The sequence below is a fragment of the Carica papaya genome, chromosome 2, assembly GCF_054855325.1.
Source record: "Carica papaya isolate Zhongbai chromosome 2, ASM5485532v1, whole genome shotgun sequence".
In the NCBI taxonomy this organism is placed as follows: domain Eukaryota; kingdom Viridiplantae; phylum Streptophyta; class Magnoliopsida; order Brassicales; family Caricaceae; genus Carica; species Carica papaya.
In genome coordinates, this window is record NC_142310.1 from 36903177 (window position 1) to 36927396 (window position 24220).

Consider the following 24220-nt stretch of genomic DNA (forward strand, 5'->3'; position numbering starts at 1 on the left):
CAATGCATATTAAGGGTGTTCCTTCTCTCTTAAGCCCTGTTTGGATAATAAATTATTAATTTATGTAGAATTTATGAAAGAATAACTTAAAAGGAGGAAAAATGGACGGTTATTGTTATCATGAAGATACGCAAGCGAGAATGTACTCAATGCAGAAAGTTACACAGCTCAATAATCGTTGAATTAGAGTTTGCTTGTACATGAATTGTGATAATTTCCTTTGTGCAGGAATTTTTTATTATTCTGAAAGTCTAATATATATCTATATGTAAGAATTTTTGTCAATGCTTGTGCCAATTGGTTTAAAAAATTAAATACGTGATTTTCTTACATATGACAAATTCCTCTTAACGATTTTAGAGGACAAAGATCTCATCCACAATATGCTTTTGCCCCTTTCTACTTATTGTCAGGGCCATTAATCTTAACTTATGTACTCACTGATGTCGAAAGAGGGATCAGCTTCAAGCCCTTCTTGATTACTAAAAAAAGTGTATGAGTAACCATTTTCAACCTTAGCTACTGTATTCTATATAGGCTTCTTTTTCCATGTTGTCCGGCCTCTAACGATTTCTGCGTGTTCGTTTTCTTTCTCTCCCTTGATTTGCAAGAGATGTGTATACCTTAAAGGCCGCTTGTCTAGAGAAGCCAGAAGTCCGTTGCCTTGTATTATTTCAGATGCCAATGTAGTTAACCCGTTGAGAAGTTTCATGTCATTGTTTTGTTGCATGGTGTTTGCCACTAGAATTCCTTCTTCCTCTGGTTGACAGAGAGATTGAACTATGTCTGAACTCCGGCATTCTCTTCTGTATTCTAATACAATACTTGAGAGCTCGTGAGACTCCAAAAATTGGTCAGGTATGGTCTGCAGAATTTGGAAAAGAAGAAGAACAACAATAAGAACTAGAAATTGAAATTAGTTTCCGAAAGTTAATACTCAAAGGTTCTGTGTGAATTGTTTGACATATTAGATTCTTTTCCCATCAATCTAAGTTTAAAGCAAATTCATTTCAACTTAGTTGTTTAATGTGATTTTAGAGATAAAAGTTTAACATTTGAATGTTGGGTAACTGTCACATTTTTGTTAATTAATTTTAACGTAAGCCATGACATGTGTGCTTAATTCGCATATTCAATTGAATAGACTCACAGAGTTTCAAAGAAAACGTACCTCAAGCATCCATCTTACATATTTGACATTGTTTACATGGTGGTTCATATCCAAATCGCTCCTCTTGGGCTATAAAGTATAAATGCGTTAAGAGTCAGAAGATGTTTTCTTGAGCTTATTTGCACTGGTTGAAGTTTGTTTTTTCATGTTTAATTACCCTCAAGTTAGAGCTGACATATTTTGCTTGATCATCCAATTTCAGAATTTTCTCTGGACTATCTTCTTTGATTGCTTGCTTCTTAATAAACCATGGCGAAACCTCAGCCCTAACCTCTTCGGGCATCTTTGAGAGACGCCTGGTTTGTTGGTTCATCATCACCCAAGTGCTGTGTTCGTGTTCAAACAACTCAATAATTAGTAAAATCATTGAAACAAAGTCGAGTTTAAATACCATGTTTGAAATTGTTAAGAAGTTTACGAGCACCTACCTGGTTGCTCGGGTGAAAATGTGACCTGTGGCTTGACTTCTAACAAGCCAATCTCTGCGCATTCCATTTTTTCCTGACTCGCCTACCCATGTGTCAATTTCCACTCTCTCTCCCCTGCAAATCATGGAAGACAGTTTTGGAAATCATAACATCAACATTGTTTTGCCAGAATTGGATTTGTCATTCCATCTATCATAGTCTCTTGGTCTATATGGTTTAGCTTATGTATAAGCAATATATTTGACCATTGCATATCAACTTCAAGTTTTTATATAGTTAGTCACAATTAGTTATTTAGCATAATTATATCCAAATCAGATATTCAAGATTTGAGTCCTGATTGTCCCAAAAAGAAAAAGAAATTTCACTTTTGTATAAATGGTGGTAAAAGAACTTACCATATCGGGTAACTATCGATTTCAACATTCATTCTTGTGACAACCCAGATGAGATTGTTCCTCTTCATTCCGTGGGTAGCTCCAAATCCATTGCTTAGAAGTCCAGACATCCAAACATGGTTTAACGCTGTTTCCTACATATTTGTAAAATCTTTTCATGTTAATTCATTGTCAACAACGATTATACTTTACTAATCCTATAGGAAACTCTGGGTTTGAGTCTGATTGGATTCTGTTATTATTGATGAGTATATATCATCTGAAAAAAATTACCTGAAAAAGATTGAGGATGCTCTCAAGAGTTACAGTTTTATCAGGACCAACTTCATATGACCGAATGACAAGTGTCTGTCTATAGGCAACTCCTCCTTCAACAATCAACCCTTGTCGATATGGATCAACAAGTTGCTTTTTTGTTGGAATATTTTGCCGGGTCTGCTCCTTTGAGATATACCCATTTCCAGTTACAGAAGAAACCGAGTCAAACCCAGTTGATTGACTCAGTGTATTCACCTTACTAGACCTGGTAAAACTCCCATTCAAGTTCAAGCTTTTAAACCCTTTTGTCTTCATATCCTGCTGGTTCTCACTCCCATCATAACAAGACTTGAGATTTACAGGAAAAGAGACTGTAAAACTGAGAGAAGCCATTGTTGTTTCTTCTTCCCCCTCTTTCTTTCTCTGGAGCTGGAAGAGGGGACTGGGGATTGAATGATTTTATACCAGTTATATTGACGGACATGTCCAAGGGGAAGTGATTGGTAGAGGACAAGATTCTGAAACTGGTATTGAACATATCAAAGAGGATTTTGTAGTTATTGGTAAAGATGTATTGAATTATTTTATCATAGGAGCTATCGTCGAGAGAAAACTGACACACAGTTTGGATTTTGCTTACATGACATCAAGGAGTTTTACGTGCCAAAAGACTTGGGGCTTGTCTGGTTTTCAACTCTGTATTTTTCTGATTTAGAAACATAACAATTTTGTACTAACAAAATACTCTTTCCTACTACATATTAGGACAGTAAGTAGAACCTTTGACCGCCATTGATGAACAGATGAAGCTTTTTTCCCCCCCTTGGTGTAAAGTGTTCTGTACAATACAAAACATTGAAAATCTATTATAAAATCAAATTAGGGTGCTTTTTTTAGCTCTCACTTCTGCGTTTTAGAAGTACTTCTGCAACTAAATATATAAAATTCAAATTTTAATTAAAATATTTTTAGTGAACAATTATTTTAATAGTACTTTTAAACTCACTGTATAAGAACAAAAACATTGGGAAGTGGCACACATTGAGTTACATTGGTTCTCTTCCATTGCTACAATACTAAATTTTACAAATTAAACTTTTACTTACTAAAATTCAGCTTATTTTATTTTGCTTAACTTTCCCATTTACTTATATAAAATCTAAGCAAGACTACCATCATATACTGTTAAACAAATTGGGACCTCAAACTCAGAACCAGTACACATTGATTTCATGTTTAAAAGCTTAAACTGTACAAGTCATTCTGAGTAAGTGGTGAAGTTGACAGCTTGAAATTTTACATATTTAAGCATATATAGATATAGTTTTTGAGCGGTATCGTGGACTGAACAAATTTATAATGAGGACAGCATTATGAATAATTAGAAGCAGGGGATGATTGGATTCCATGGAATTTGATTGGAATCCTCTTGAAACATAGTCAGACAAAAACAACAACAGCACTTGATTTTAACTCAATCAATCGCCATCCCCTCATAGGCCGTTCGCAGCTTTCTATGTTTCAGAATCTAAACCTTGTTATCTACAACAATTTATATTGGATCTTTCTACTTAAATATATATATATAGTATATAGTCAGTAAATATTTACCATACCCACTTAAAAATCAAAACTTGGAATATGAAGTCAAAATTTTAACTTATTATGACTAGTGCATCTAAAAGAACTAAATCAAATTAAATGATTTCGAAATGTTTATTTTATTCAAAAAATAAAAACTAATTAAAGATATGCAATTTAGATTTCTATGCAAATATCATCGCATGCTAATCATTTTCACTACCTTACTTAATCGCGATAACATCAAAAACTAAAAGGCTCCCTTTTCCTCGACAATCATTTTTCAGGTACTGCCAATGCAAGCTATATACTACTTTTTCTTTACGACTTTTAATTCAAGATAAAAAAGATAAAAGCTCTAGAAATACAAGTGCATCGTCCTATGTTTGGTGGGAATGTCAAACAGGTTGTTACTGCATTGTGATCATGTTGTATATGATTTTTTCCGAGTAATTCTGTGTTCGAGTCTAAAAATTGCTAGCCCTAAGGCAGAAATTTATGAATTAGAAGCGAGAGGGTTGAAGAGGTAAAATAAAGATGATCCATCGTCTTGTTTCAATCCTCCCCCACCGAGAAAAGGGGAGAGAGAAATAAGATGAAAGGAAAGAGGAGAAGAGAAGACAGATAATACAAGCTCATCCAAGAGAAGAACTCAGTGAGGAATTGCAAAGCTGTAAGGACAGTACCTATGATATGCAGCCTTTTCTTTGGACAAGAGAGAAGCAATATGCAGCTATTAAGAATTCGGTCTAGTATTCTCATGCCTCCGCAGTCTAGATGGAGAGCATTAGTTTATTTTTGAAGGCTTCTAATTGACACAGTAATTCAAAAACTAAGATGAACTGAGAATAACAAAGATGGAAACTAAATCTACATAATCATGTTTGTTGTTTTCACTTCCAAACCTAGGTTATTCAAATGTGGTTCTGTTTAATTCTTTTAGACCTACGAGAACATAATACGGACAACAGATATTAAGGCCAGCAAAGCCAGGAAGAGGTCATTTCTCTTATTCTTATAGCCATCATTTGGGTGGACAGGAAAGAATGGAACAAGATGGTTCTTTATGGAAGTATATTGCCTTCTGCTAGTAGACCTTTGATAGTTTGTTTAATGATCGTCTTCTTAGATCTTGAGAGAATCCAGGGAACCTTTTAGACACTTTTGCTTTCTTTTGGTAGTATGTAAAGTTTCTCTTGTAAATGGATGCGCATCCTTTTAGTATCCATAGCCTTTTTTTTCCCTATAAAACAAATGGGAACCTAATTATAATTTTCAGAATGGAATTCAAAGACAAGCAACTCGTTAGTGTCAAAAAACCCAAGAAGTAAATTAATCACATTGTTCTCTACTTGGAAAATGAGCAGGGGTCATTAATCAAAGTGTGTAAATAAAAGACGTGTATATTTACAGAAGAAAATTAATAGCACGAGGCCAGAATCAATGGATCATGCACAAAACTTTGACCCAGATAACAAATAATAACGACAACAACCTATGGAAAGAGCTAACTGCTCTCTCTCTCTCTCTCTCTCTCTCTCTCTCTCTCTCTCCTTACCTCAAAAAATCTAAAAGAATGAATAAATACACTACATTTGTGTTTGAGACTTATTCTAAACAACTTGAAACAGTTTTGTTTCATTGTATACCTGTTGTTTATTTCACAGTCTGGTCTGGACTCGTACACATGTATTAGCCAGATCCAAGAACTTGTCTCAAGTATAACTTAGGGTGCATCCAAAAGGGATAAAGATAGGCTTGTGACCTTTCATTTCACCAATACGACACATTGGCTACTCTATCCTGCAATTCGTCTGCAACAAGCAATCATAAAAAAGTATTAACTCTAGTAGAATCCATAAACCATATATCTAGTAAATATCAACAAAACAAACTCAAGCAATTAGAGGTGAGAAACTTACTCATTACAGGGAAAGTTACAAAATGGTTTTCGGAGCACATTTACAACTGGTAAAGATGATTCCTTCAAGAAACAAGTATGCCAGTGTCTCATGGATCATCTAAAAAACCTTCTTGTAGAGGCTCTAATCAAGTCATCTCTCCACAGCTTCTTCAATACCCACAAGTAGATTTTCAAGACACTGAGCTGCATGCAACTTATGGTCTTTGTCTAATTGCTTGAACAGAGCACTGTATGTACAAGAATCAGGCTGAATTTTCAAATCTAGCATTTCTTTGTACAATCTCAGAGCCTCTTGCCAATTGCCAATTTCACAGTTCTCGTTTATCAATATAGTGTAGGTATACTTATTAGGTAGTATTCCTTTTTCTTCCATCTCAGCAAGAAATTTGTAACCCTGATTCATTTTCCTGGCTTTGCAGAAGCCATTTATCAAGGCATTATAGGTGATAACATTTGGTAGAACACCCTTCTCCTTCATCTCTGAAAAATACATAAAGGCCAGTTCTAGCCTCCCGCTACCTGCATGTGCATGAACCAACACAGTGTAAGTCACCACTGAAGGACACAAGCCTTTGCTCAGCATGTCATTGAATATATCTCTGGCTTTCCTAAGAAGGCCCTTGTTCACGTAAGCATGGATGATGCTAGTATATGTTATGTGATCTGGAACAAGACCATCTCTGACCATCTTCTGCAACAACTCACTAGCTTCTTCCAAATTCCCCAATTTACAAAGTCCATGTATGAGAACATTATATGTGATAATATCTGGTGGGAATCCCTTAGCTTGCATTTCTTCTTGCAAACTAAATGCCCTGGTTGGGTCCCCAAACTTCAGTTCACCCACTATTCTTGTAGTATATGCATAGTTATCTGGCTCCAGCCCTTTATTCAACATTTCATTGAAAAATTCCTTTGCCAGTGACAGATTCCCCATCTTGCATGATCCATTTATTAGAATTGTATAGGTAACAACATCTGGGAGAATCCCCTGATTGATCATAAATTCTTTGAGCTGTAGACAAACCTCCAAATCCCTTAATCTGCAAAGACCGTCAATGAGGGTGTTGTAGGTGACAATGGTTGGAACTATATTCATGAACCTTAACTCATCAAACAAGAGAAAAGCCTCCCCCATTTTCCCCAACCTACAGTACCCATATATTAGAGTATTGTATGACACAACATCCGGTTTCAGATTCTTCTTCAGCATATCAGAAAACTGCTGCCTAGCATCACTCATCTTTCCCCACATACAGAGTACATAAATAGAAGTATTAAATGTTGCCACTGTAGGAGAGGCACCTCTAATTACCATCTCTTCCACAAGGCCTAAAGCCTCAGCAAACAACCCTCGTTTGTAGTACCCATATATCAATGGGTCGTAAGTGTGAGACGAAACTGTTACTCCTGATCTTATCATTTCATCAATAAGTCCCCTGGCCTCCTCTAGTTTCCCTTTCTTTGACAATCCATTGATCAGAATATTATAGGTTACATCACTTGGAAGACACCCTCTTCTCTGCATCTCTAACATTAAATCTAGCGCTTCCCGTACTTCCCCTTCTTTGCAAAAAGAATCCAGCATTGTGTTATAGGTAACAATGGTGGGCTTAATCCCATACTCTTCCATTACTCTGTAAACCTCCCTAGCTTTCTCTACGAGATTTTTATCTCTAAGCATCCTAAGAATCCTATTGCAGTTCTTCACATTAGGCAAGAAGCCATTCCTCAACATCGTATAAAAAACGGACAAACACTGTTCTAACATTGATTTCTTGGTATAAATCCATAACAAGAGATCCAGGAGCTTAGTGGAAACATCCGAATTCAAATGCTTACCAATCAGGACATCAGCAATTCCGCCCATATCGGCTAAAACCACTCTCTCCATGACCCAATAAGCCGACCTCATCAAATTGTTTTCCACTAGGATTTCAAGCACCGCACGGAAAGCAAGCTCGGAAGGCTTAACCTCTGACTGCCACTGGATCCATCGGAAGAACCGGAAAGCGATTCTAGGTTTCTCTCTTATCATGTTAAGGATTTTTACAAGCAAGTCAGGGTCAGTTACCACGGTTCGAAATTGATCAGACACCCAGTTTCTGTTACAGAACGCAAAGGGCTTATCTCTAATAGCGTTAAAAATGAGCTCTTTGAAACGGGTTTCTGGGATTCTTAATTCAGTGATTCCCCTGTTGACAATGGCAGATGGGCAGTTATGGAGAGATGTAGAGAAGGGAAAGGTAAAGCGTAGACTGAATAAAGGGTGCGTAATAAAAAGAGTAGCCAAAGATTTTGAACTTCTTATACAGAGGATCATTGAGGAAGAAGAAGGTTATACATGCAGGGCCCCTTCTTCCTCTTTCCCTGTTCTCTTCAGGCTGAACAGGGAAAATTGTCGTCTCTCTCTCTCTCTCTCTCAATAGTGATTTTTGAAGTTGTCTAAATTGGATACTGAAGTTCCAGAGGCCGCCATAGAAGTTATTTCAGCGGCGTAGCTTTTGGGGTTTTGGAGCTCGCCCCAGAGGAAGGTCTTTTTGTGGGATTGAAAGTTCTATCAGGGAAGCAGAGATCGTGGAGCAGCCACCAGCATGCCCATGGTTTTTGCTACCCGACCCGTGATTTGGGATCTGGGTCCGGATCTTAGTCCAGAAAAATGGGCCGGCTAACGCCATTTTTCCTTTAGTCTTGGTAAAGATCATGCTTTGATTTATCAGATTTTGCCTTTGGAAACATTTAAATCCCTATCTAAATCACTTAGGTATTTATACCTTTTCTCTTTCTGGTCATATAATTTGTAACGTTGATAACTTATATGGATGTATCCTAAAGATTCAAATTAGTAGATATAGATTAAAACAGGCAAAATTAGAATTTAACTTGAACTGCTTCATACCATCATCCAATATTTTTGGGCGCAGAGAAATCTTATGGGTGATAGAAAATTGCTTGATCATTCATGTTAACTTTCACTAGATGATACACCATAATGCAAAAAACGAACTATATTTTCAATACATCACTTGGCTACTATCGTATTACAGCAGGGAAAGAGTTAAAAAGGTGAATTTAATAAGTCGCTTTTGTTGGCAGCAGAAGAACGGATACATCAAATTTTCTGATCTCGCAAGAACTTGTCCATCGGAAGCTGCAGAGAATCTTCATCCCTTTTCCCAGGTCTCACCGCAATAAGTTAACGTTTGATTGAAGCCCCAAGTTATTTCGGCTTTCATCGATCCATCAGCTTAAGAAGAACGGCCTGAGAAGCACACCAATCTGCTGGTCAATTTGAGGGAACGCATGAAGGTAATTTCTAAAAGACAGAAAGAGAAATCTTGCCAAAAATGGCCATTAATAATAATGTAGATATCTGAACAGACTGAAAATGATTTCTATAAAATCCGATTGTTGATTGCTGGTCCACCCGGAAATCAGCCTTATTTATAACAGAAAAAATGAACCGCAAGATCTTACACGGTTGTGCAGATGAAAGCATGCAATTTTTTGTGACCGACTTACAGGACAGGACCGATAAGATTTCATTCCCTGATGTAGTTCAGCATGCGAGATTAGAAGCTTCACAGGACGGAATTCAAGAGATTGACCATAGCCTCTGTTGTCGGCAAAGCAAATAAGCTCACGCTGTAGAAGGTTTTCAAATGCCTGCAGAAGTAAGAGCAAAATACTAAGCGTGTTGCAAGAGAAATTGGGTGGAACACTAACCTTGAGGGTCAGTGGTAACTTGCTAGTCTAATTTCATATGTAGAGTCTATAGAGCTAGCCATACCCGTAAGCATACATCCTGAGAATAGTGATCAGATGTCTGAAAAGAATCGTGTACGCTTTTGTACTCTGCTAACATGTCAGAACAATATCTTGTTGAATAACAAATTGGTTTGAACCAAATAATAATTAAGAGATCTTTAAGGTCGACCTTTCATCACAGAATTGAAGTTGTATGAGCTTTGCTCCTTAACTTCTAACCTTTTCATGCAAACCAGAAGATAAAGTTCCAGGATAGAGCAATCTGCTTGAAAATATTGAATATGCATTTAGTATACTGCCTAATTCCAAACTGAGTTAAAAAAAAGGAAAAAACTTCTCTTTAGTATAAAAAGTTGAGCCAATACGTGATGTAACTATTAGTGGTGTTTCATAGTGATAGAGTACAACACTAGACAAATGAATAGTACAGTACTGGACAAATGTACACTACAACATAAAGGCAGTACAGAAAGTAATGTACTGAATTTTGTTTAGTGCATAAATACAGGACTAATAATATGTACGACCCACGTTACAAAGGTTTATCCCAAGTTTTAGTAGTCATAACTTTCTTTTCTGATTACAAACTGCATTCTGTTTGCTACCAAGTTTTTAAGACAACAAAAATAATGTTATACGTCAGAGTCCTTTGACCTGTACTCCAGCAACAAGTGAGAGAGAAAATAGAGGTTTAGAGTAGAATAATCGGAGGACAGGGAGAGAGAAAGATAGAGAAGTAGTTAGGAGAGAGAGGAAGAAAGAAGAGGGAAGAGAGAAGAATTCTGCAAAACCTCAAGGAATTGCCGATTTAGATTAAAATTGATTACAGAAATTTCATCATACTTGAAGATAAGGCTAAAATTTCTCTTATATACTTCCATCAGAATCCAAACAAACTCTCACATAATGCAGTGAGAACAACCCTAATAGAATGAGAACCTAAAAACAAATTCTGGGTACGATTAACCATTTATTGCGCCCTCTCTACTATCCCTAGACCACTAGACACGTCACACCCCCTTAGCTCGACGTTTGTAAACCATTAAAAGCTTGGATGCCCTATTACCCGGATCATCTTTGTCCCCGGATTGTGACATTACACAGTTTAGGTACAGTACAGTAAACAAAAAACTACCTTTATCATGCTTGTTTTTTTTTTTTGAGATAAATTTATCATGCTTGTTTTGGTTGTAATGTGTAATAAAAATTTATGCCAGCATCAGCATTATGTTAATAAATCTTTACACCTCTGGCACGAGTTGCCTGAATGCCAAACTTAAAAGACCCATAGTTGAAAGAAAGATAGATTAATACTAATCCAAGGCATGGCTACTAACAATAAAGGATCGGTACACTTTAGGTGGGATAACGGAAGAAACCTAACCAAGTGGGATGACATCTAGGTTTTTCATATATGCTGTTTTTATAGGAAAATAGGCCAGTAAATACTCCAATAAGCATAACATTCAGCATGTACGACAACAACAGTTAATTTCAGACAACTGATCCATAACAATCGCAACAAAGCAGAAGCCTCATGCTAATGTTAATTTTTCTTTTCCCTTTTGAAGATAAAGGTTAAAGAATAATAACCTGCTCTTCTCAAGGCAACCAGAGGGAATGTTTTCGCATGTGAGATAGGCAAAAAGAGCATGAATGAAGGTAACTATTGACTAACCAATTTATTTGAATAGTGCTTCTATATTCCCGCCCCACATGTTTTATTAATGTGAATAGGTTCCAAATATTAGTTCACCATAGAATAATATGCAAGAACTTCAGAGAAGAAAACTAATACACTTTGGCCCACCATGACATTTTTCATTTACGATAAAGCGACGATATCTAAATAAACCACCAAATATATAGTACATTAAGTTTGTTGCTCGACCTATAAACCCCAAAAAATTTTAAGAAGGAAATAAGTGGATAAAGTAAGTTTTATGTGGTTCTCCCGAAGACAAATATAACTATACGTGGCTGGAAAAGTCCAGAAAATGACAAAGACAATCAAGATACAAATATTTAAATAGACGTATAAAAAAGCATCATAATTTTCCATGCCTTTTATAGATTCCATCTTTGGCTGCCTCTGCATGCTTGAAAATGCAGTTTTGAAGTTCTCAAGCGAAAGGAAGCCAGATTCCACATCCATATAGGAAACAGCAAGAAACCTAGCACCAAGACAGGGTAAGTCAAGCAAAGAAAGAACATAATGATCTTTGCAGCAGTATTCACATATCTGGAAAAAGACAGAAACTTACAGAAATCTCAATAAACTGTTTACTGTCGAATTAGAGTTCAAATATGCATGAATTATATCTTTTAATCTCCCATCCATTAAAATATTCTGTAAAAGGTTAAGGGGATTCAATCCTCTGAGATATTAATTACTTTCGCAATCTATAACTAACATTCCCACGGTTCGAAGCAGACAGCTAAACAATTTTTTGTTGAAATCGGAAAAGGCTTTTCTATCTTAATGTTAACTCTCCACAAAACAAACTTTTTCCTAATGGAGAGACTACCTGATGCCAGTCACAGCTTAATAACCAAGAGTTGAGCCAAACAAGTTGGTTGATGAGCAATAGTAAAAATGGCGACGAAGTTAGATGAAAGAAAACTTTAAAGTATTGTTCTTAGTAATTTTTTGAAAGTTATTTTATTTATATTTTGATTATTCTACAAATATGTAATTCTTACATATTTTTATGAGTAACAACATGCATAATCATATATATGAATTTAGAAAGTAAAATTCATGTAGCAAATGGAAGCTAACATATGTTCTGCTTAAGACAACTCGAAAGAAGACAATTTTATCATGTCCAACTTGTAAATCGCCTAAGGGACCTCCAAGACTCCTTAATTCAATATAATCCTACTCAAGTGAATTATTCAAAAATAAATTTATATATCACCCAAATTCAAAAATAAGGATACTTTAAGCTTTCCGTTAAATTCATCAGTGTATTCACATGGGAAGTCTGTATCTGTTGGTAAATATAGAATGTTTTCCAACAACCTGCATAGACAGAACGCAAGCAAGCAGAAAAGGTTAAGCAAAAAAAAAAGAGTTCTTTTCTTAACAAAAGCCATATATTACATCGAGTAAGAATAGAAAACTTACCTGTCTAGATCTTCCTCGGATGGAGGAAGAAACAACAGTTTTCTATGGGAAAAGCGAGATCTTACCCTTTTCTCCAGAAGCTGGTCAGCATCCTAGATGAGATATGGGAAAAGTTTTTGAGTTAATCATGAATATCAGTTCTGAATCTAGTTTATTAAACAGACAAACTGGGAATAAGCTTTCTGTCTACTTTCAATTAATGAAAAATTTAAATTTAGAGCCAGGATCTTCTTTTTTCGGGCTGAGGAGTTCTATTTCCTTAATAGTTGGAGGATTAGAACCTCATACCTTAACCTCAGCCACCTATCATGTCTGGAGCGATATAACATATGAGCTATTACACGCATGTCTCTGCTCTATGCCATAAGTATTATAAACATCAATAAGAGGCATGAAAGAAGAGCAACTACATACCAATCGACAACTGATACCAATAACAACACCTTGTGATGTTACTGATTGCATTGCATCTAGCAAGCTATAAAGTACTCGTTGTTTTCCCTGAAAAGTTCCAGACAAAGAAACTGCCAGCATTATATCATAGCTACCAAATGCTTTTTTCATTTGAAGAAACAATAGGCTAATTAGCACAGTGCTTGTTTTACCAGTATATGGAGGTTATACCAGCCATACATGACTTAAGATCAAATTACAAATAGTTTTAGGAAAATGAACAGAGGAATGAGCTTCTTACCTGAGCAAACAAGTCAAATTCATCAAGTACAAATATAATTGTTTTATGTGCCAGTCCACACTCCCTGACAACCAGAGACCACAAGACAAGGGTTGAACCATGCTTATGAGAGGCAAAAAGGTTCCATGAGGCAAGTTTAATATACTCACCGTAACATAGATACTATGAACTGTGAGTTCTCATCAAAGGATGCCTGAAAAAGTTATCCGGACATCAGGAAGGCAATATTTTTAAGTTGTAAATGCATTCACTGACCTCAAAAAATAGCAATCATATTGTACCATTTTTGAGAACACCAGTTGATGTTCCACACATAACTGTCTAGCAATTTCCTGGACGGTCAATAAACGAACGCAGGTCACCATCAAAAGATAAGTTCTGGAATTGATATCATTTTGAAGCAATTACCTTCATATCTATACGAGGATATGGAAACTTAGACATGTAGCACAAGGAAAACAAACAACAACAAACAAAAAGAAATGGCCATATAGAAGATAATTTTTATGTAGTCAATATGCACACAATTAAACTCATAATCTCTCCCATGGAAGATTACCAATAAGTAAATCCATCATTATGCAAATCCAGGATCCCATATTTGCAATTTGTCACACAAATGTCAACAATTAGATCTTCCTACGAGATCGTTAAACATATGCTGTTTCCTTATGTGCTTTAGCAGCTGCATAATCACAATGTAGCTTAAAAATTTCAGAAACAAGAGTCACAAGATTACCTTCAGAAACTTTCTATCATGTAATCCCAATCCCATAATTGTCAATTTTCGTGATAATTGTTAATAGCTGAATCTTTCTAACTGACAGTTAAACCTTATGATTTTGTAATGTGCTTGGCACCAAAGCAAGGACAGTATGAGTATACAGGTTAATAAATTCAGAAATGATGTTCACGAAATCACCTTGAGAAAGTTTCTCCAGTAAGATATCTAAGGAAAAAAATGATGATCTTACACTAAATTTACCAAAATTAAGAGTCAAATTGCATCAAGTGCGGAAAGAAAGAACACAAGATATCTGACCTTAAATGCACAATTGTCATCATTGTGCAAAAGCCCATTCAATCTGATCTGCAACATGAATTCCGTTCAAAATAAGATGGAAAGGTACACTTGATGCAGAACAGATCAGTTCTAGATTAGAAGTTATAATACTATTAGATATAAAACTACTTCACTATTTAGGAGTCTATTATTATAATTTTAGTAACTCTCTGGTATTTGATGTAATAAAAAACTTAAGTTTGATGATTAAGATTTCTTATATGTGATGTCCAACAAATCCTAAGGCTGTTGTCTATGTGGTTATACCCAAATCCCTATGGAAGCAAATTAACCTTATTTTGTCCTACATCAACAGTATCTTATAAATGAGGAAGTGTCTGGACCAATACCCAAAAAAACATAGCATATAACAATTATATTACTCTTAATATATTTGCCTTTGTGGATATCCTACCATTTCCTCTTAACTTTCTTTATGTAGTGTGTGTGTGTGTGTGTGTGTGTATCCATCATCCTCATCATGTTACCAGTGCCTCTTAAGTTTCCTCACTGGAACAAAATGAGTTGTTCGAAAAACCAAGAGAACTGCACAATTTAGCCATACCAGAGTGATAGTATCAGGATATTCTTGCAATAAATCACTCAGGACAAGCTCCAATACCTACTAGCAAAAAGAGCAATGAAAAAAGTGTTATCTCTGCTACTGATATTGATATTAATCATAGGCCATACCTGAATTCAGAATTAAAAGGGAAAAAAACAAGCATACCGCTACTTTTCCAGAACCGCGAGGACCAAGAAGCAGGATTGAGTTGTTACATGCCTCGGTGACTGAACTTGATAGTATGAACTTCAACTTGCTGCATATTTAGAAAATTAATTGAATCTAATTACAACAAAATGAACAATAAAAATGGAAGAAACAATGAAGAAGTAATATGCATTTTGTAGTAATATTACCTTTCTATTTTAACCATTCCGGCCAGCATAGCAGCTAAACTTGAAAATATTCAATGTAGGTTTCTTTGGGGGGATGAGGAGGGTTATAGAAAATTATCATTAGGTGAGATGGGATGATGTGAAGAAACCTGTTAGGGAGGGGGACCTAGGTTTAAGATCTGTTTGAGAGATGAACTTTGCACTTCAAGGGAAGTGGCTGTGGAGGTCTCTTATCGAGGAGGAGAAGCTGTGGAAGAAGGTGGTGAAGGCGAGATGGGTGATTGGGAGAGGGAGAGAGGCAGGAGGGGTAGGTTTAGACCGGATGGTATGAGTTTATGGAAGAAAATAAGGGATGACAGCAATGTTTTCATGAGCTGTGTGGGATGGCAGGTGGGAAACGGAGAGGAGGTTTGGTTCTGGCAGGATGAATGGGTGAGAGACTTCAAGTTAAAAGACCGTTTTCCTAGAATTTATGCTAATGCTAGTGATAAGGAGGTTAGCGTGGAGAATGCTTATGGGACAGTTGGTGGGGGTAGGGCTTGGAGTGTTCGGGTTAATAGAAATTTACAGGATTGGGAAGTGGAAGAGTATGACAATTTACTTCTCTGTTTGGCTAACATTAATTTGGCCAAAGAAAAAGATAAAAGGGTGTGAAAACTGGATGTCAAGAGGGGTTTCTCGGTGAAACCTTTCTATAATTTTTTATGCAAGCGAGAGACCAGAGAAAGCATGTCAGCACCTTTTAAGCAAATTTGGAGGTCTAAAGCTCCCTGTAGAATTGTGTTTTTTGCTTGGGAAGCTGCTAAAGAATGCATATTGATTCTTGACATGTTAAGGAGGAAAGGCAGCACTTTAGTAAATAGATCCTACTTATGTAAAGCTGATGAGGAATTGTGTTGCCACTTACTGCTGGGATGCTCAGTGACATACAGCATCTGGTCTACTGTGTTCGGGTTTAAGGAGTTGAATTGGATAATGGCAGGTAATGTAAGTAATGAGCTGTGGGCGTGGGCGGGCTTTTGTAAAAAGAAAGGGCATTTATTCCTTATTCCATTTACTATTTTTTGGATAGTTTGAAAGCAAATAAATGCGAAAGCTTTTAAGAGTATAGAGACTAACTTTATAAACACTAAGGATAAATAGATTCACATTTTTTACTCCATATTGTTGGGTCATGACATTAAAAATTGGGAAGATATTGGTTTAATCATTAATCACTTGATTGATATGTAACTATTTTGTATACGGATCATGCTCCCTTGGTACCTATGAGCATAATAATACTTCACTTTTATTTCAAAAAAAATATGCATTTTGTGGTAAAGAACAACATTGTCAATGAATATATATGGAAATAATGAAGAATTAAAATGCATTTTGTGGTAACTAACAGTATTGTCAATGAATATATATGGATTCCATATTTTGAGATCTGACCTGTAATTGCTCTCTGGGGAGTCAGATAGAGGTTTGAAGATGAAGCAAGGGTTGCAAAGCCTACTTCGGAGGAGAATTAGTGCTTTCTCTGCTAGATTCTCTCTGCCCATTGAATTCTCTCTTCAGCACAACAGGGATATGTAGGTTTTTTCCTGACAAAATTTAGAGGATTCTGATCCATTCATGAAAGGGACCGGGCACCAAAACTAAAATTGGTCAACAATTCAGATATGGAACGGTGTTGGCAAGTTGCAAAACAGTTTGTCTATGGTCAAGACTAATATCAATTAAACTTTCAGGTATCTGAATGGCATCAATATATAAGTCCATTATATTGTAAATACCCGTTTTGGACAGAAAAAAGAAAGGACACCCAAGCCTATCATCAATCATTCAATCTATTTATATTACCACCCAAACAGTATTCACAAACCAAGCATACACAAACTCATACATCACAGAGGTAAGAGATCAAAAATCAAAAGAAAGCAAAACCAAAGAAGTGATTTCGGCTATGAAAATGCCACAGGTTATTAGGTACTTGGCTCATTTTTCTCGTGATTTTTGTGGCAAGATTCCCATGTAAAAACAAGAGCAAATATCAGGTAACCAAGTAAAATCTTGACCAATTTTTATTCGTTCAAGGACCTGAACAATTAGATTCTTTTCGTATCAGAAACAAAAAATCAAGTCACATATGCCTGGTATGTAAACATCCATTTGACTGAGTTCCATGCCTAGGACCAGACGGTGAACGAGATTAAGCAAGCAAAGCAGAGTACTCTGGTTACAGAGCTCCCTCGTCAAGGGAAAATGTGTTTGTTTTAGCATGGTGAAACACAACCTAGCAAAACTCCATTTCAAACATGTTCCACAATTGATTTCTCACATGACTTTTCACAAACATGTCGCGTGCATCGAATGATCATTTATGCTGAGATAAAGATACGCTAATTACCTTAAATCAGTGCCAGGAATCAAAATCAAACGTCCTGGCCCTTTTCTTACTGACTGAAACACGGCTAGAACCTTTATAAAATGAAACCCGAAACCAGGTACATTGTCTATTTAGTGTCGGAAACCAGTTGCCGAGTGTTACCTAGTAAGCGCGATGGAGGAATGGAACGGCTGTGCCGTGATGTTGTACGTGCGACGTCCCCTTTGTTCGCCAGAGAGAGAAGGGCAACGCTAGTGTTTGGAAAGAAGGAAAAAACGAAGGGAAACCAGAACGGACGAGTTTCCCTCGTATATTAGAGCGCCAAACGAACTGATGGGAAATAATCAGGTGTACGCGCATTATCTGTTCCTTCGTAACCGTTGTTCAATTTATGAAAATAGAGGGATCAGATTGAGTGTTATAGATTACATGAATTATGATGCACCCTCGTTGGGCTCATTCGTGGGCTCTCACAAATAATTTTAAGCACTTATATTAATGAGACTAAGTACTAAGTTGTTATTTATATTATTTTAAAATATTAAATTAATTCATATATTAATTTTTATTATCTTTTAATTCATTTATTTTTAAAAAATAAAGGTACTAGTTTATATCTGTTAAATATCGCTTACACTATTAATAGAGTTGTCACGTAAAAATAAATTAGTTACATGATTATTTTTTTGTTACGTAAAATTCTATGTCAAATATAACATATTCAATGACGAACTTTGATTAAGGTAATTTTTATTTTTTTTTGTTCGAATCAATTTATTATATATAAATTTAAAAAATTTATTATATTAAATATTACATTATCATATATATAACATGTAAAATGAAATTTTATTCAACAAAAATTTTTGTAATTTAAAGTTTTTGTAATTTATGTTTTTTTCTAAAATATAACTCTTGTAACTAAAGTTCAATTTAGGAATATAATTAAAAAATATGTTTTTTTTTTTAATAATTTATTTTTTTATTTATATGATTTTTTAAATTTATAAATCTATTTTTTAGATTATTATAATACTTTTTAAAAATTGAAATTCTTGATCAAATGACTACTGGGTATCTAATCCCATTTGCTCCCTTAGCTTTCGTCTCTCAGTGTCAGTGTCAGTCTAGCAAAGTACTTTGCAATTGGTGTTCTTTTCGATCTCTATGCATTTCATTGCTTCATCGTAAATTTCCTCTGCTCCTACTGTACTTCAGCTTGATAGTTTCCACCGCCTGTTTAGGGTTGAGTCTTAAGATTTGATGTCGAACTTAAAAAGCCACCAACAGACGCTTTACACTCAATCATTCCAGATAATACTTGCGTCCTTTGTATTACTGCGGCTGCTGGCACAGAATTAATCGATACTTATTCTCCAGATACCGTCATTCCTTCTTCTCCGGAAAAAGAAGTTCATGGCTATTATTTAATTCATTATCATATTATCCATTAACAATATTAGTGATACTTAACGAATATATATCAATATAAATATTTTTTAAAAATAGGATAACAAAAAGAGTAACAAATTAGTTATAATGACTAATTTAAATATTATAAAATAATACATAAATGAATTCAAGTCTATATTTATATTTGTTAACGTAAATACGAGATCATTATTAGATTCTTATGGATAATTTGAAGAATGTAGAAAATAACATAATAATCTTAATATTTTATATTTTTATTTTTTAATCTAAGTGTAGGAGAAATATTCACTCTTAATAAAATCAATCGTTTATCAACATATTCGCAAAAACAGCATTATTATTATTATTATTACTACATCGTTTTAAATTATTTAATAGTTATGCATGTTAAAAGTAATACAAAAATTTTAAAATTATAAGTTGATTAGGAGCCAAATGGAGAAAAACCAGGTGCAGCCTAATATACGAGAAAAACATATTCTACAAGACTGGGTGATGGGGGGGAAAAAACCATTGCACCCACGTGCGAGACATCAATAAGTAGCAACTGCACAGCAACCAAATATGCCAAAACTACTTATTTTTCGGGCAAACAAACTAAATTAAACATCAAAATTAAAAATTGAGCAATTTAAATTTTCGCAAATAATACAGAAATTCTCTTTTTTTTGTTTCTTCTCCTTTTCAAATAGTAATACAATCATCCAATATCTAGAACAACCTCTTCATCCGAAGCCATATTGAGGATCAATCTCGTGGCGTTATGATCAGATCACATAATTCAGCTTTTTGAAACATTATATATCAAATGCTCCATCATAAACTAAAAGAGGAAATGTATAATCCCTTGCTGACTGACACAAGAGGCAGTCCAGGCAAAGGGGTGTATAGATTCCCGATAAGAAGGCCACGGCAATATGCTTCCGTTTAGAACTCTGTAGGGGGTTTCAGCCTTATCAGTCTTCTAATTCTGTCTTTGTCTGTATTCTCCAGCAATCCCTGCAAGCACACAAAACTACTGAGAACAGAATCATGAGAGTATAATGATGCCAAACAGCAGCCATAGAAGATGTAAAACACAATAGGGTATTAATAACAAGTGCCAGTATGAGCAACCATGTTACTACCCTTTCTAGGCAGCTGAAACTTCCAACTGACTCTTTTTGAAGAAAATAATGAATTAACATCCCTCTATTCAATAGAAAGCAAACGGCAAGGAAAAATCTATTCGGTGAACAGTAATTGCAACTACTTGGAAATTGGCAATTCTTTCCAAGAAAAAAGATTTATAAATGGCACCAAAGTGAGAGAGAACAAATGTGCAGACAAAACTTTAAGAAAGGTTTCCCGTGAGTTCAACTATCGATTTCTTCGCACAATATTTCCCCCCTAAGCCAAAAATATAGCCATGTTTTGAACAAACTAAGAATTTCTTTTAGAATTCATTTTGAAAATTCATACTCCAACTATGAGTCATAGTTGATATAGATATCACTAGAAGATGAGAAAAAACTATCAACTAGGAAATTTCAAATAGATCTATTTTGAGAGAAAATTTCAAATAGTATTAAAACAATATATTTCAAATTTCATCAAATTTGATAGATTTTAGAATTTATTTTTCAATTACACTTGAAATTTCCTATAGGCTTCTTTTAGCTGTCCAATGAGATTGTTTACCATCTCCAGATTTCCAAATAAATGCTCACATTGTTCCCAAATGTTGTCTTAGGATATACGGAGCCAGGTGGAAGGAAAGAATTTCCTCCTTTCAGGTGGAAATTTCCGGGTTCAAACCCAAGCATAAGAGGTGTTTTCTTAATCCAATCTTTTTCTTTATTACAAGAGGACTTTCCACATCACCAAAAGCCTTCTGTTTTTGTCAACCATTCTAAGAAAAATTGGAAATTTCAAACTTCAGATTTCTCAATGGTCTTATTGATTCGAAATTTTTGCTCACCTTCCAAACAATTTCATCCAAACACAGGCATATCCTTCCATACTTATCCAAGAAAAGGCGCTCTGTTGGAGGCTTTCCACATACATCCTTCACTGCTGAAGTTATGACGAAAATCACTTCTGCCACTGGACAAAAACCATACAGTAGAAAAATGAATTCTTGAATGTAGGCAAGAAACGTCATACCCAATTTAGGACTGTAATCAAGAATGTAGAAGTAGGACTCTCAATGTCAACACAAAGGAAAAAGACCAAAGAAAAAAAAACAGCGTAAATGCACAAACTAACATTTCTCCTCAAAACAAGAAACTGATACTAAAGAAGATTACAAAAAAATATCAAACCTTGTGAACATCTTATAATCAGAAAAAGTAGCAAAGACTTACAGGCAAGTTCATCATATTCATCCTTCCCCACAACATAAATGCTGACATCCCCAAGCACTGTGTAAACTATATAAACTGACCTGATAAAAGACAATAATCAAATTAAATCAAATTCAGAATTAAAAAACTTTGGAGGAATAACTAAATAGAGAAGTTAATTTTTTAAAGGTATGTAAAATATTTTACTGATGATTTATTTATATCATCCATAGGTACACCATAACCTGGCATTACTGAATAAGTTGTCTGTTTTCAATAAAAGCAAACCAATCCTATTGAAATTATTTTAGTTTCGACCTCAAATTTTGCAAGTTGCAAGACTTGCCAATGAAGATGTTCGGGATGCATATCAGAAATCATTCACTTAGCCAGATCATTAATGATCATAGGACACAATTAAATAGCAAGACAACATTATTACATCTATTATTTTCTCGGCAGCACTTGATTTCAAAATCATATTTTGTGCCTCTCTCAGACAATCCCCTATGCAGTGCTCTAGCAGGAATGTATATTTCAAAATGATTTTTCCAGGTTCATACCATTCAGAAGGTTTCTTCACGTTCCTACTGTACAGAAACAGAAAAATACCAGTTGAATGCTAGATATTTTACTCTTATGTCTAACACAACACTAATCACACCAAAAATAATTTCTCAAAGAGTACCCGATCCTAACCCTTACCTCAGGATTCTTTTCCACATAATATCTACTTCACATGTTTCAATAAGTAATTGACACACTTACTTGTGTGAAGCAACTAAGAGCTCCTCATTTTTGACACCTCTAAGATTATCTGCTCCAAGCTTAACTAAGAAAGATCGCCAGTGTAGCCTTTCTTCTGCTGGAACTCCATTAAATCTGAAAGAGATAAAGCCTTGAAATCAGTGTTTTGATTGTCAAACAGAGATATCTAACTTATTAGGCATGTGGTATATTCTCTTGTCAGTCAAATCCTATGTTAGAAGCAACGTAATTCACAAGAAAACTTCCATCCATTAAGAGATAGACACTCTAAATGTTGTCTATGATACTCTTTGATAATAAAATGCAATATATTTATGACATTGTAGCAAAAAACCAAGACACAGATATTAACAAATGCCCAACTTCAGTTTTAACAAACACATTGGAGGTCTTGATTCAGTTTAATTTCAATTCATGGTAATGCTCATTCAGTAAAGTTTTTTAAAGTTTTAACAAACATATTTATGACATTGTTTGCTTTCTATCATGACCTAAAAAACTTAAAAATCAATATAAATTGCTGGCAATGCTCATTCAGTAAATAAAGATTTATTGGAAATCCCAAAAATTCATTGCAACAATTCCACAGCTTAAAATTCCTCAAAAAGTAGAGATCACAAAAGGCACAACAGAAACATATGGAATTGAGTTCGGCATATTCAACAGATTTACAGGCACATTCAGACACCAGCTAAATCAAATCAGGAACTGACTCATTCTTATTATAATCTGAAAAACAATTAAGATGTAACCAACCTCAAATGACTCAATGTAAATAAGCTATGATCATATTAAAAAGAAACTTGAAGTAAAACCAAATACAAAAACAAACATTCTTATATTTGTGAACTTTGATGCAATACCAAATTCAGGCACGAGAAACTGATAAAATACGGGAAATGGAGGAAGAGAACAATGCACACCGTTCAATTAGGATGTTCCCTTCGCTGTTGGTGAACAGGATTGCAAGTATCATCTTCTTCGCTTCTCTCTTTTCTCTGTGTCACTTTGGATCTAACGTAGAAAATATCTTTTTTCTCTGTTGTTCTGTTATGAATGAAAACGAATTAAAACAAAGCCATTCTTCAAAAAATTCTGACCTTCTTTGAAGTCCCTAAGCACTAGACAGACAACAATTGGGAAATCATCCATCAGAAATAACCACAAAGCACTCGCGGTGTCACGGTGACCCTGATTTGTAAATTTTGGTGAAAATATGATGTAATCATTGTCCATGCCAATTGGAAAATTCACATTATAAGGACCAGATTCATCGAGGTATAACCGAAAAGAAGAAGAAAAATATCGACCTCTGTTTTCTAGCGAGAATGTCAAAAGCTTCCTTCATTTCATGCGGAAGAACAATAAACCATAAAAACGACGAAGTGAGAAGAGCACGGAGAAGAAGGGAGAGAACCAGAATGAAGAGAAACCGACGACAACATGAAATCATACCAGGCCTGTGGAAGCAGGTTATGGCGTTCCGCGAGACAGCGCCTACGGTTGAGATAGCAAAGGGACTGTTGGGGAGATCAGCGCCCCGCGACGGAGAAAGAGCGAAAAGTATTAGATGTGCAGGTGCTGAGGTGCTTTACAGTAGAATTTATTTGACAATTCTACTTGAAATCCACACCGTTGGATTTGAAGAAGAAGAATCATTATCTACCTTCGTATTTTTTTAACGTAAAATCACATTACCAAAAACACTATCCACTTTCCCTCTTTTTATTCAGCGCACGTTTTTTAAATTTATTTCTACAAACGTTAAATAATTTTTTTAAATATTGTTAATTAATAATTATTTTTGTTATATTTTTAAAATTCATAGCATAAATTAAAGCATATCAAAATAGCCACTAAATTATCAAAATAATTTAATTTGTTGCTAAAAATTAGTTTTCACAAAAATATAAGTTAAGTTCGTATAATTGAAATTCTTGATTATAAATCTGTATTATTTGCTTGGCGTCAATTAGAAGAAACAAGGGAGTTTTACTAAAATGCG

At 35.1% G+C, this 24220-nt stretch overlaps 3 protein-coding genes across 11 annotated transcripts; all 3 read right to left on the reverse strand.

Moving 5' to 3' along the window:
• Positions 1 to 387: 387 nt before the first annotated feature.
• Positions 388 to 8581, reverse strand: LOC110813376 (Pentatricopeptide repeat (PPR) superfamily protein). Its single transcript, XM_022040469.2, has 8 exons — positions 5903 to 8581; positions 5759 to 5820; positions 2271 to 2709; positions 1998 to 2131; positions 1600 to 1713; positions 1329 to 1497; positions 1172 to 1240; positions 388 to 865 (listed from the first exon to the last, which is right to left on the reverse strand). The coding sequence occupies exons 1-8, from the start codon at positions 8081 to 8083 to the stop codon at positions 530 to 532; spliced, it is 3504 nt and encodes a 1167-aa protein (XP_021896161.2). The 5' UTR covers positions 8084 to 8581; the 3' UTR covers positions 388 to 529.
• Positions 8582 to 8698: 117 nt separating this feature from the next.
• ORC4 (origin recognition complex subunit 4) lies at positions 8699 to 18084 on the reverse strand. 8 transcript variants are annotated; one of them, XM_022040532.2, is made up of 18 exons: positions 17852 to 18073; positions 17711 to 17763; positions 16753 to 16904; positions 15146 to 15236; positions 14981 to 15037; positions 14395 to 14442; positions 13634 to 13684; positions 13502 to 13545; positions 13353 to 13416; positions 13073 to 13159; positions 12659 to 12750; positions 12472 to 12553; positions 11793 to 11878; positions 11593 to 11702; positions 9698 to 9790; positions 9551 to 9615; positions 9283 to 9426; positions 8699 to 9022 (listed from the first exon to the last, which is right to left on the reverse strand). In XM_022040532.2, the coding sequence occupies exons 3-18, from the start codon at positions 16860 to 16862 to the stop codon at positions 8993 to 8995; spliced, it is 1254 nt and encodes a 417-aa protein (XP_021896224.1). In that variant the 5' UTR covers positions 16863 to 16904; positions 17711 to 17763; positions 17852 to 18073; the 3' UTR covers positions 8699 to 8992. The 8 variants fall into 8 exon arrangements, with proteins under 8 accessions (XP_021896224.1, XP_021896223.1, XP_088070691.1 ...); XM_022040531.2 differs by having other exon boundaries at positions 16753 to 16924; XM_088214565.1 differs by having other exon boundaries at positions 17711 to 17774.
• A 1637-nt stretch (positions 18085 to 19721) lies between these two features.
• Positions 19722 to 23811, reverse strand: LOC110813415 (SNARE-like superfamily protein). 2 transcript variants are annotated; one of them, XM_088214568.1, is made up of 7 exons: positions 23671 to 23807; positions 23526 to 23557; positions 23139 to 23262; positions 22216 to 22329; positions 21469 to 21548; positions 21084 to 21208; positions 19722 to 20122 (listed from the first exon to the last, which is right to left on the reverse strand). In XM_088214568.1, the coding sequence occupies exons 3-7, from the start codon at positions 23189 to 23191 to the stop codon at positions 20051 to 20053; spliced, it is 444 nt and encodes a 147-aa protein (XP_088070694.1). In that variant the 5' UTR covers positions 23192 to 23262; positions 23526 to 23557; positions 23671 to 23807; the 3' UTR covers positions 19722 to 20050. The 2 variants fall into 2 exon arrangements, with proteins under 2 accessions (XP_088070694.1, XP_088070693.1); XM_088214567.1 differs by lacking the exon at positions 23526 to 23557 and having other exon boundaries at positions 23671 to 23811.
• Positions 23812 to 24220: the final 409 nt, after the last annotated feature.

What these genes read in the sequence shown, in the direction of transcription:
- LOC110813376 (XM_022040469.2), bottom strand. Translation starts at nt 8,083, where the DNA reads ATGATCCTCTGTATAAGAAGTTCAAAATCTTTGGCTACTCTTTTTATT. An exon ending in TGTAACTTTCCCTGTAATGA is followed by an intron (nt 2,710 to 5,758) that starts GTAAGTTTCTCA and finishes GGTATAAAATCA; the next exon opens with TTCAATCCCCAGTCCCCTCT. An exon ending in ATTTTCACCCGAGCAACCAG is followed by an intron (nt 1,498 to 1,599) that starts GTAGGTGCTCGT and finishes ACACGAACACAG; the next exon opens with CACTTGGGTGATGATGAACC.
- ORC4 (XM_022040533.2), bottom strand. Translation starts at nt 16,862, where the DNA reads ATGGGCAGAGAGAATCTAGCAGAGAAAGCACTAATTCTCCTCCGAAGT. An exon ending in TCCGAGGAAGATCTAGACAG is followed by an intron (nt 12,554 to 12,658) that starts GTAAGTTTTCTA and finishes CTGTCTATGCAG; the next exon opens with GTTGTTGGAAAACATTCTAT. An exon ending in AACAGTTTATTGAGATTTCT is followed by an intron (nt 11,703 to 11,792) that starts GTAAGTTTCTGT and finishes TCTTGGTGCTAG; the next exon opens with GTTTCTTGCTGTTTCCTATA.
- LOC110813415 (XM_088214567.1), bottom strand. Translation starts at nt 23,191, where the DNA reads ATGATACTTGCAATCCTGTTCACCAACAGCGAAGGGAACATCCTAATT. An exon ending in GGGAACATCCTAATTGAACG is followed by an intron (nt 22,330 to 23,138) that starts GTGTGCATTGTT and finishes TATCTCTTTCAG; the next exon opens with ATTTAATGGAGTTCCAGCAG. An exon ending in TGAATATGATGAACTTGCCT is followed by an intron (nt 21,209 to 21,468) that starts GTAAGTCTTTGC and finishes GTTTTTGTCCAG; the next exon opens with TGGCAGAAGTGATTTTCGTC.